Source organism: Hypanus sabinus, chromosome 4 (genome assembly GCF_030144855.1).
Source record: "Hypanus sabinus isolate sHypSab1 chromosome 4, sHypSab1.hap1, whole genome shotgun sequence".
Classification (NCBI taxonomy): domain Eukaryota; kingdom Metazoa; phylum Chordata; class Chondrichthyes; order Myliobatiformes; family Dasyatidae; genus Hypanus; species Hypanus sabinus.
In genome coordinates, this window is record NC_082709.1 from 113,848,788 (window position 1) to 113,861,106 (window position 12,319).

Below are 12,319 nucleotides of genomic sequence, written 5' to 3' on the forward strand. Positions count from 1 at the left end.
ACTGAAGGTATTATCTGTTCACTGTGACAGTGCAAGCTTGCAGGCAATAAGTAACCAGAGCATTTGTCCACCCTGCAGGTGCTGTCGGCTGCAGCTGCTGCAGGGGTCTCTGTTGCCTTTGGTGCCCCCATCGGAGGTGTGCTTTTCAGTCTGGAAGAGGTAATGTTCCTGCTCAAACTGTCTCCCCAGTCCCAATTCTTATGAAATGTTGTTTCATCAGTATTTCCTAATGAACTTTCTCAACCAATGCCAGGTAAGCTCATAGAGAGTTGACTGAGTGGTGACACAGCCACTGGCACAGGAGGTGAGGGGTTCAAGCCCTATTCACCTCCGTCCGTTGGAGCCGGGTCTTCCTGCTTTGTGTTTGAGCCGCTATGCTCTCTTCCCTGCATTACCTGGCTAAGTTTCTGTTGGATTGGGCACTTTCCTCGCAGGTTTCTTGGGAGTTCAATGCTTTAGATGTTACCTCTGCCTTGGCACAGAACTTCATTTGATTAACTCCAGATAAAACAAAACTGGGCCGTTGGAAGTTGGGTGAGGGCAGGGTACAATGTTTCTAAGTGTCTTAGTGCCAAATGAAGACTGAAGCAAAATCCCACCAGGTTTTACTGTCCCAGGATATCTGCTATCCTTATCCAGTCTGACTTGGTGGTGTTGCTGACCTTTAATAGCCCTGCTAGATTTCCTGTTCATGGGGATGGACAATAAGTGCCAGCAAACACTCTCAAAAAATGAATGTGTGTAAATAAGTCCTTTGCGGAATGCCACAAGGAAGTGCCCCAGCTCTGTGCTCCCGCGGTTTAAGAGTGCTGAAACGGGGCAGGGCTAGTGATTCTGGGTTTTGCTGTTCTCTTTCAGGTCAGTTACTACTTCCCACTGAAGACCCTCTGGAGATCATTCTTCGCTGCGCTGGTGGCCGCTTTCACTCTCCGTTCGATCAACCCGTTTGGGAACAGCAGGCTGGTGCTGTTCTACGTGGAGTATCACACGCCCTGGTACATGGCCGAGCTGGTGCCCTTCATCCTGCTGGGAGTGTTTGGGGGGCTGTGGGGGACTCTGTTCATACGAGGAAATATCGCCTGGTGCAGGAAGCGCAAGACCACAAACCTGGGCAGATACCCAGTGCTCGAGGTGATAGCCGTCACTGCCATCACCGCCATCTTTGCCTTTCCCAACCCGTACACGCGACGAAGCACCAGCGAGCTCATCTCTGAACTTTTCAATGACTGCGGGGCACTTGAATCTTCGCAGCTCTGCGACTACATCAATGACCCGAACATGACCCGGCCTGTGGACGATATCCCTGACCGCCCCGCGGGACCTGGTGTCTACGCGGCTCTGTGGCAGCTGGCTCTTGCTCTCATTTTCAAAATCATCATCACCATCTTTACGTTTGGGATGAAGGTAAGGACAGGCCGCAAGCCCACCAATAGTGAGAATCATCTCCATGCAACAGCCCTATCAATCTATTGTGTTAAAGATAAGCCAATCACCATGGACAGAACAAGTCACCTGATTGCCACCATATGATGTCAAACCAGGCTTGGTTATGTTGTCAAAGGAAGGGTAATGGTCATCGATAATCAATAACCACCCACTGATATCTGAAATAGGCACTGAGATTACAGTTATATATAAAGCAGTTAGGAGTAATGAAATGGCAGATAGAGTTTAATCCAGGTGAGTGAGAGATGTTGTACTTTGGGAGGTCTACTGTAAGGAGAAAATATACAGTTAATGGCAGGACCCTTAACAGTGTTGAAGGACAAAGGAATCTAGGGGTCTAAGTCCATAGCTCGCCGAAAGCGGCCACTCAGATTGATAGGCTGGTAAAGAAGGGATATGGCATATGAAGGTATATTGCCTTCTTCAGTCAAGTCATTGATTACAAGAGTAAATAAGTCATGTTGCAGCTGTGTAAACCATCAGTTGAGTCACATATGCATACAATTCTAGTGTCTCATTGCAGCAAGCTTTGAAAAGGGTACTGAAGAGGGTACTGGATTAGAGGATATGAGGAGAGGCAGGACAAACTTGGGTGGTTTTCTCTGGAGTGGAGGAAGCGGAGAGGAGACCTGACAGAAGCTGGTAAGATTGTGAGAGGTGTAGGTAGGGTAGATAGTTGGTAGTTTTCCCCTGAGTAGAAATGTCAAACAAGAGACAACACTTATTTAAGGCGAGAGGGATAATGTTTGAGATAAAGGTACGTGGGGAATTTGAATTGAATTGAATTGACTTTATTACTTACATCCTTCATATAAATGAGGAGTAAAAATCTTTACCTTACATCTCCATCTAAATGTGCAATATGCAATTTATAGTCATTTGTAATAAACAGTATGTACAACAGGACAGTCAATATAACATAGAAATACAATTGTATTAGCTTGAATTAATCTGTCTGATGGCCTGGTGGAAGAAGCTGTCCTGGAGCCTGTTGGTCCTGACTTTTATGATGCGGTACCATCTCCCTGATGGTAGCAGCTGGAATAGTTTGTGGTTGGGAAAACTCAGGTCTCCAATGATCCTTCGGGCCATTTTTATACACCTGTCTTTGTAAATGTCCTGAAAAGTGGGAAGTTCACATCTATAGATGTGCTGGGCTGTCCGCACCACTCTCTGCAGAGTCCTGCGATTGAGGGAGATACAGTTCCCATACCAGGCAGTGATGCAGCCAGTCAGGATGCTCTCAGTTGTGCCCCTGTAGAAAGTCCTTAGGATTTGGGAGCCCATACCAAGCTTCTTCAACCGTCTGAGGTGAAAGAGACACTGTTGTGCCTTTCTCACCACACAGCCGGTATGTACAGTCCACGTGAGATCCTCTGTGATGTGAATGCTGAGGAACTTAAAACTGTTCACCCTCTCAACCCCAGATCCATTGATGTCAATAGGGGCTGTCCTGTCTCCATTCCTCCTGTAGTCCACAACCAGCTCCTTTGTTCTTGCGATATTGAGGGAGAGGTTGTTTTCTGGACACACTGTGTCAGGGTGGTGACTTCTTCTCTGTAGGCTGCCTCATTATTATTTAAGATTAGGCCAATCAGAGTAGTGTCATCCGCAAATTAAATTAGCAGGTTGGAGCTGTGAGCGGCGACACAGTCATGGGTATACAGAGAGTAAAGGAGGGGGCTTAGTACACAGCCCTGAGGGACTCCTGTGTTGAGGGTCAGAGGGGCAGAGGGGAGGGAGCCCACTCTTACCACCTGCCGGCAATCTGACAGGAAGTCCAGGATCCAGCTGCACAAGGCAGGGTGAAGGCTGAGATCTCTGTAATGGGCTGGCAGGGTAGGGGTGGAAGCAGAAACAATTGTGCCATTTAAGAGGCAGTTAGTCACAGACACATGAACCTGCAGGAAAGCGAGGAATATGGATCATATGCAAGCAGGGAGATGTAATTTAATTTGACATTGTGCTTGGCCTGTACCTGTGCTGTACTGTTCTGTGAAAATACTGGTAATACTCTGTGGGTCAGGTATCACCTGGAGGAAGAAGACAACTGAGTTAAGGAAGTAGTTGGATTGCCCTGAGTTCCAATGGTTGACTCATGGAGTAGTGGGTTGGGGGAAGGGAGGGCTACTCCACTGGGATGGTGCCACTTACATGAGATCTGCTAGATTGAATATCCGGGGTTGGAGAGGGGTAAGGCCATGGAATTAAAGGGAAGGGGCAAAATCCAGCAGAGTGAGGTTCAGGCAACGCCAACAGGAAAGGGCAGAGAGCTTGATGTTAATACAGAACCAGTGAAGAAAGCCAACTCAGGTAGAAAGTAAGATAAGGGAAGTGGTGGGTCATGAACCGCCCAGAAGGAGGGACGGTAGGATCAGAATGTGAAGTGAAGAGGTAAATGGGGACATTAAACATTGTCAAAATGATGGGCCTGGTAGGAGAAGGCAGTGGAGAATGGTACCAAATCAGGGAGGAGAGATTTTAAAAATTTTAGACATAATTTTACATATCTCCATTGTCTTTCCTTAATCTTCTCTGGTCCGATGAAAATGATCTTCTTTCCTTCTGATGAGCAATGTGGTACTACTCTGTGTCACAGTTATATTGCTGGCACTCACTTGCGATATTCTCTGAGGAGCAGAGGAGATTAATGGAGGACATAATAAATCCGTTTAAAATTATGTTTAAATGATTTTTAAAACCCTCTCCATTTAAAACTGATTGCAGAATTCTATCCTACTTGCTCTTGGCTCAGTATCAACCTGCACACGATAGCAGACTGGTGCATTGTCGATGAATGCTTGGCGATGTTAAGTGTGCTTTACAAATACAAGCTGTTGATGTGAACGAGACGGCGGGGAGACATGGTGGAGCAATTCCAGGCAACTGATGTCAGTGGCATAGTGATTAACGAGTTGGTATGCTTCACAGGCGAGCACGTAACTCAGGAAGCTTCAGACTGGGAATGCTTGCAGATTAATATGCGTAAAGAAATGCGGGGATTTTAAATCAAGATGTCCCTTAACTGGGATCTAGTGTAGTATAGTGAGCACAGGAGTGAATTGTGAACAGGATCTGTATGTGATAACATTATGGTAAGCAGAACCTCTGGTAAACCTAATTGGTAAATTATTATTGTCACAGGACTGAGATTTGGTGAAAAACTTGTTTTGCCCGCCATCCATACCAATCATTTAATCACATCAGCACACTGAGTACAATGGAAAAAGAATAACAGAACGCAGAATGAAGTGTTGTGATGCAGCCAGACAATTAGGTGCAGGGCTGTAACATGGTAGATTACTATGTTTTGTTCAAAATATTAAACTAATTCAAAGGAAGACAAGACAGTCTGGGACAGCAGATCTAACTTCTGGTTTATTTAAAGCGAGGCACATGTATCATGTGGTAGCATGATGACGTATCAATTCACGTATTTATACATATAAACTATAATGAATTTTTAAATGAACAAGAGTGCTTAATCAATATGCACACACACATACATTTGACGATTACTCAAATATTATTGAAATATTAAATACTCTACGGATTGTGGTCAAGAGTCCGTCTCATAGAGAGCAGGATTGAAGCTATCCTTGAGTCTGATGATACCTGGTTTCAGAAGCTATTTTTAAACTTTTGCCTGATGGGCTGAGGGAGAAGAGTAAATGGAGGTAAGAGCTTTGGTTATATTGGCTGCTTTACTGAAGCACTGAGAAGTATCGCATCCATGGAGGGCAAGCTGGTTTCCGTGATAAGCTGAGCTTCTTCTACAGCTCTGTGCAGTTTCTTGAGGTCTCGAGCAGTGCATTTGCCATACCAAGTTGCTTTCCGTGGTACCTTAAAAAAACTGTCTAGGATCAATGGAGACATGTTAAATTTCTTCAGCCTCCTGAGGAAGATAAGGCTTTAGTGCACTTCCTTGGCCATTGTGCTTACATACCAAGACAGGCTATAGGTGATTGGAACTTGAAGCTGTCAATCTCAGTGGTGCAGCCTTGTGAAATGTTACAGAGAATAAACTGTGGAAGACTGGTGTGGAGAATAAGTTCATGTGGATAAGGGTTTCAGCCCCAGATACTGTCGACTTGAACAATGTAGCCCAGGTCTCTAGGTAATGGAGGATTAACTTCCAACAATTATTGTCCTGTCCGTGTGTGAGAAGCGTTATCTAGAGTTCTTAATGTCACACTTGCCATCCTGTTGTCAAAGCTAACCAAACCGTTGGAATTGAGCTCTTCTCTCCACGCAGTATGAAACTAGCAGAACCAAACTAAGCACAAGTGAACAGGTTGGCTCTTGCTTCTCTCTGCTAGTGATGGAGAGTAGGCCGTGGAACTGGTAGTTACCTGGACTGGATTTGTCCTGTTTTTCTGTGATAATGAAGTTCTTGGGTGATTTTTTTGTATCCCCAGGTTGACCCTGATGTTATATTTGTACCGTGTTAGCCCAGAACCTCAGCAGAATGGCACAGCAATGCAGATAATAAATACACTGCCTCACAGAACCAGAGGTCCAGGTTCAGTTCTGACCTCTGGGGCTGTCTGTGTGGAGTTTGAATGTTCTCCCTGTGAATATATGGGTTCCCAATGAACTGTGTGATTCTCACCCATCCCTCAAAGACATGCAGCTTGGTCAGGTGATTAGCAGCTGTAAATTGCTCTTGTAAAATAGGTGGACTGTAGAATCCGAGGGGAAAATAAAGTAAGGGATTAGATTTCATGTTAGTTTATTGTCACCCACAGCATAAGCCCACAGAGTAAGTGGTAAACTTGGAAAAAATAAGTATAACAATAAATGCAACAATGAGAATAGTGGGAAGACTGAAGTGCAATCTGAAATAGTGGAGAAAAATGTCAAAGTCAGAATAACAGACTGAGAGAGGTAGAGTTAAGAGTCTGAAAATGTGGCAGCACCACTTGGAAGGAGATGTGGAAGGGGTGACTGGTGTGATAAGTGTTCTTGAGTCTTAATCTTGTATCTTCTCCAGAGGGTAGAGGAGAGAACAAGGGATGGCCAGGGTGGCTGGCTGTCTCAGCAATACTATTAGGACACGATTAATGTAGACATGCGATTGATGGTCAGCATGGAGCTGATGGGTTGAAGGGCCAGTTTCTGGGCTGCATGCCCCGTGACGGTGTAACTTCAGTACTGTACATTAAGTGGCTTCCTCTGCTGCTTCTCCATCCAGTTGTTCGTGATGTCACATGGAGTGAACTGCATTGCCGAAGACTAGTTCCTGTGATCGTGGGGCCTTGGATGGAGGCTGAGGTGAAGCATTAGCTAGGTATTGCTGAACAAGGGTGTTCATAGCTGTTTTATACTTTTACTGAGATGTACTGTGATATTTTTTATTCCTATCCCTGCAGATGCCATCAGGACTGTTTATACCAAGTATGGCTGTTGGAGCAATAGCTGGTAGAATGGTTGGCATTGGTGTGGAGCAGATGGCCTATCACCACCACGACTGGTTCATCTTCAGGAGCTGGTGCAGGCCAGGAGCTGACTGTGTCACACCCGGGCTGTACGCCATGGTTGGGGCCGCCGCGTGTCTGGGTGAGTGACAACTGATGGACCAAGAGAGAAATGTTAGTCCACAGCAACCAATGGAGTTTGTACTTAATATTTGTACTTAAATGGCATATTTGTTGGTATGAATTAGGAATAGGGTTAATTCGTATGGCCTCTTAAGTTGGTCCCCCATTCAACAAGGTCTAGTTCTAGCCTCAGCTTCACATTCCTGCCCATCCCAAGTAACCTTTCATCCCTTACCATTCAGAATCTAAAAAATCCTGCATTAAAATATATGGAAGACAGCTCCAAAAACTCTCAGTCCTCAGAGAGAGAGAGAATTTGGTCTCATTCTTGTCTTAAATGGGCCATGGTTAGTGACTCCTATTTTTGAATTCTCCTACAAGTGGAAGCATCCTCTCCATATTTGTCTGCTCAGGATCTGATATATTTCATTCAACTATTCTCTCATTCTTCCAAACTCCAGTGAATTCAAGCCTTTCCTTATCAGTCAACCCACACCTTTCATGTATCAATGTGATGAGCTACTTTCAACGGATTTACATTCTTTCTTAAACAGCAGAACAACATTGTTTGCAGATTATGTCTCACCATTGTCTTTTGTAACAGAAGCATCCCGCTTTGCGATTATTTCCTCCAACGGCAAGCACTAAGATTCTTTTAGATAGCCTTGTTATCTGTTGCATGTTCTTGCTAACTTTTGCAAATCATGCGCTAGATATCCTAATCTCTTGGCACCTGAACATTTAACAGTAATCACATGTTTTTTTTCTCTTATCTTTCTGGCCAGAGTGGACACTGTCATATTTTTCTACATTATGCTCCATTTGCCAGTTATTTGTACCCTCTTTGACCTAAGGGCTACTTTGTCACTTATTTTCTTACCAATTGTGGTGTCTTCAGCAAATTTAGTGACTTCAGTGTCTTCATTCTAGTTGCATATACAAAATATAAAATATTGAGACCTGAGGTGCAATCTCTGTGTACACCAGTCACAGCACAGTGTTGACCAGAAAAAGATCTCTATATCACTATTCACCCTTTCTTGTTAGCCAGTCAATATGCTAGACCTTGGGTTGCCTCCCATACAGTTGTCTGCTAACTGATGTGCTACATGATCAGGTAACTCTGTGTACAAGTTGGCTATTAGCTATATGTCATTGTTTGTTAATGGTTTGGAGTATCTCAGGTGCTCAGGAAGTGTTTGTACCTTGGGGCGGGGGGGGATAGACTGAATCTTGGGAAGAACTTTTTAAGAGGCTAGTGGAGACCAAAATCAGAAGTTTTATGAGTAGCCCTGGGAATGTGGGGAGACAATGTCATAATATAAAAGAAATTTTGGAAGTTTGGTTGATTACTAAGAGTTTGCAGATGTTTCAGCTCCAATTGAGAAGCCATCACCAGTGCACACTGAGGGTGTTGGCTCCTCAGAATGCCGGCTTGCATACTCCTCCGGGATCCAAATGAATATTGATTAGACGCCGTGATCTGGTTGGCTGGTTCTAGCCACTGAACAGTTTAGCAGTAGGAGATTCTGATCGGCTAGCTTCGAGGGAGGTCCATTTGAAGTGTTTGCTTCGCTGTCCAGATACCGAGATAACTGGCAATTCGTTGATTGTTGACGTCGTTTTTTTCTCTTTTCTCTGTAAGGGTTCATATACCGAATCAATGTCGATGTGTTTGTTGATGGATCTTTCTGCAGCGAACCACGCTTTGAGAAATTTTCATTCTTTTCTTGTTCTTGCTTGAGTCAAGATTCTAACTGCTGTCCAGTTGAAATGGTGTCCTTCTTTGTCTTCATGAGCTGATACTAGTGAGAGTAGGTCATGCCTACTGCTTGCTAGCTGATGTTGGTGTAGCCTGGTTGATAGTTTTCTTCCTGTTTGACCGATGTACCATAGTACTTGTTGCAGTCACCATGCTGAATTTTGTTGATACCATTTGTTCTATCAGTCACGCTTCTTGAAGCATTGTTGTCTACAGAAGGATCCATCAACATAGATCCACTATATAAAAGAGAAACAGCAACGTCAACAAATTGCCAGTAATCTCAGGATCTGGACGGTGAAACAAACATTTCCCACAGACTTCCCTCGAAGCTAGCCAATCGGAATGCTAAACTGTTCACGTGTTTTGATCCTGCTACTGCGCACCGATGATGGCTTCCCAATTAGAGCCGAAATGTCTGCAAACATTTTGCCAAGCTCGGCGATCAGCCAAACTTCCTAATAGCCAACCCAAGCTAGCAATATTACACGGTATTTCAACGTTTGAAAATATTCTTTGTAATGCCCTTGCTGAGGTTTTGTAATATCAACTAGACAGTCAGCCAAAATGACATGAGAGTCAGGGTAAAGTCTCCTAGCTCCTTGGGTTTATTGTAGACTCATAGCATGACATAGCGAATAGGGAGTGAAACTGAAAATCAACAAAATTTCATGCAATCACCGCATTGTTCCTTTCACACTCGTAAATATACACAAGTAAGAACTTTGTTAAGTTTCCTGCAGGTAAATATTATAAGATTCTAACAACAAATTGCTACAGCTGATCAGTATGTGTAAACCATTAGCATCTCGGTTTGTGTCAAATAAACTCAAAAATAACATTCTATTTTAACAAATTCTTAATGATACCTTTAGCTTAACTTCTAAACAATATAACATCAACTTGCATGCAGTGCTTCTGCTGGAGAAACAATAAGATGTCTTTGAATAGAAATTTCTTTTGCCCCTAACATAAACCTCTGGTGTACTGTCAGCCAGTATGCTTTTCTACATACTATTTCCTGGTTGCACAGGAAATGACCTAATACAGATCAGAAACTGCTCATTAAAATAAAAGCTGAATGTGCTTAATCACATGGACTCTGGTCTTGACCTCTACCTTCTGGCCGCTTTTTTTTAATCATCACGCCAAGTATCTCGTGGTCATCGGATTTTGAAGCATTATTAGTTTTCTTTGTTATCAAATATACAGTAAGGTTTCACTCGCAGTAAAGGGGTAAATAACAAGATTGTGTATTTTAATAAGGTTGATTGAGTGATAAATGTTGTGCAGGATCCCAGAAGAACTAACTTGGCTTGTTAATGTCCATGAGAGAGGCCTGCAAGCCTTCTGTTTAACACCTCAGCCAGACTCTTTCAACCCCCTTCCCCTCACAACCCCCCAGTAATCATAAGAGTGCAGAGCACCGTCGCTGAGCCCAGTACAGATGTGATTGACTTGGTGCTAATACAACTGTTTCCACTTCTGAAGATTTTTAACAGCCCAAGAATAAAAATCAAGGCATTGATACCGCTCAGCTGACATATCATTGAACATAATCAGACAGCAAAGCTCAGCTGCGAGGCAGAGACAGTGACCTTTTAACATATTCCAAGAATAATCTATGAGTGTGGATCCCATGATCCTGCAGTTCCTCCACATTGCAAAGAATCCTGCCGTTAACCTTGCGATCTGCCTTCAAATTCGACCTTCCAAAGTATATCACATCATATTTTGAATCCAGATTGAACCCCATCTCCCACTTCTCAGCCCAGCTTGGCGTCCTCAATGTCCCATTGTAACCTACAACAACCTTCTACACTACCCATAACACCACGAATGTTCATGTCATCCAAGACATTTATAAAGATCAGAAAGAGCAGGGGATCCCAGACAGACGATTGTGGAACACTGAGCTCCAGGCTACCACCTCTGCCTTTTGTGAGCAAGCCAGTTCTGAATCCATGCAACCAAATTTCCCTGGATCCCTTGCCTCCCGACTTTCTGCAAGAGCCTACCGTGGGGAACCTCATCAAACACCTTACTAAAATCTATACACACCACAACCATAGCTCTACCTTCATCAGTTGGTGGAACTTCAACAACAAAGTAATGGGAACACTTTAATGCATGCCCAAAATCATGTCTTATCCACTAGATGTATATACCATTTAAAAAAAAAGTGCATGCTGTTTTTTGTTCTCCAATCCAAATTCTAGATACCTCTGATCTCATTTTAAAAGAATTTTGTGCCAAGTGTTGATATTGTCTTTGCAGGTGGAGTGACTCGGATGACGGTGTCTCTGGTCGTGATCATGTTCGAGCTCACCGGAGGCTTGGAGTACATTGTACCATTGATGGCTGCAGCAGTGACCAGCAAGTGGGTCGCAGATGCCTTTGGGAAAGTGGGAATCTATGAGGCACACATACACCTGAACGGCTACCCCTTCCTGGACTCTAAGGATGAGTTCAGGCACAGGACGCTGGCAACTGATGTCATGAGGCCAAGACGCACCGAGCCTCCGCTGTCGGTCCTGACACAAGGCAGCATGACCGTGGAGGATGTGGAGACTCTCATCAAGGACACGGACTACAATGGGTTCCCAGTTGTCGTCAGTAAGGAGTCGGAGCGGCTCATTGGCTTTGTCCAGCGGAGAGATCTCATTCTCGCAATAAGTGAGTGTGGAGCAGCTGGTTTTAGTGGATTCAGCAGCACACAATGTGCATTTGGATGGGCAGAGGGGCAACAGGCATTGTCAGTGCTGTACGCATCCAGAGATCCAGGTCTGATCCTGAACTCTGCTGCTGTCTGTGTGAAATCTGCACATTCTCCCTACGATTGTTCGGTTCCCAACCTCTGGGTGCTCTAGTTCCCTTCCAAATCCCAAAGAGGTGCTGAGGGGCTGCAGTATATTACCCTCAGGGTAACTGGGCTACAGGAATAGTTGAGGAGCATGTAGGAGTTGATAGGTTACAGGGTGGGGTGTGTGTGGTTTGATTAACAGAGATGCTTGCATAGACTTGGCAGACCAAATATTGCACTGATCTGTATGGAAAGTCATATGGAAATTTGACACCTTGAGACTAATAGCTTCTGTTGAATGAATTAAGTTGGGGCAGATCTGTAGTTTGTTTACCATGAATGTATGATTGGAGTTTTCCTTCAGAAAGTCGCAGCAATGGAGAGCAGAGTTGTAGGTTCGAAATACAGATGGGTAAGCAGTAGGACATCATGCCCAATGGATGTAGATAGATGCACCTCCTCAATAATCCCTCCTGTTCTCTGGAAAAGAGTTGGGACCTGTGAAAGGACTTTGCATATCATCACCTTTCAGCTAGATAATGAGCCTGCAAATCATTGCACTCTATTTAAATTCAATAACGTGGATTGCTAAATTCCATAGAACCATAGAACATTACAGCACAGAAACAGGCCTTTTGGCCCCTCTTCCAATTGAGAATACAAACAAAGTTGACTGACAACTTCAAGAAGAATGACACAGGGGCTCTAGAAATCTGGCAACACTGGAATACCTCAGTTATGAGAGAATATCCTGTACATGTGATCTGT

The 12,319-nt window shown here is 44.1% G+C and overlaps 1 protein-coding gene across 2 annotated transcripts in view; it reads left to right on the forward strand.

Annotated features, from left to right (window-relative positions):
- The window catches only part of LOC132393121 (H(+)/Cl(-) exchange transporter 4), a 112,578-nt gene that overhangs the window by 88,430 nt on the left and 11,829 nt on the right, over positions 1-12,319 (forward strand). For both annotated transcript variants that reach the window (XM_059967947.1, XM_059967948.1), the window contains exons 7-10: positions 79-159; positions 859-1,404; positions 6,819-7,005; positions 11,026-11,424. In XM_059967947.1, coding sequence (XP_059823930.1) covers positions 79-159; positions 859-1,404; positions 6,819-7,005; positions 11,026-11,424 — 1,213 coding nt within the window. The remainder of the gene's footprint in view (positions 1-78; positions 160-858; positions 1,405-6,818; positions 7,006-11,025; positions 11,425-12,319) is intronic.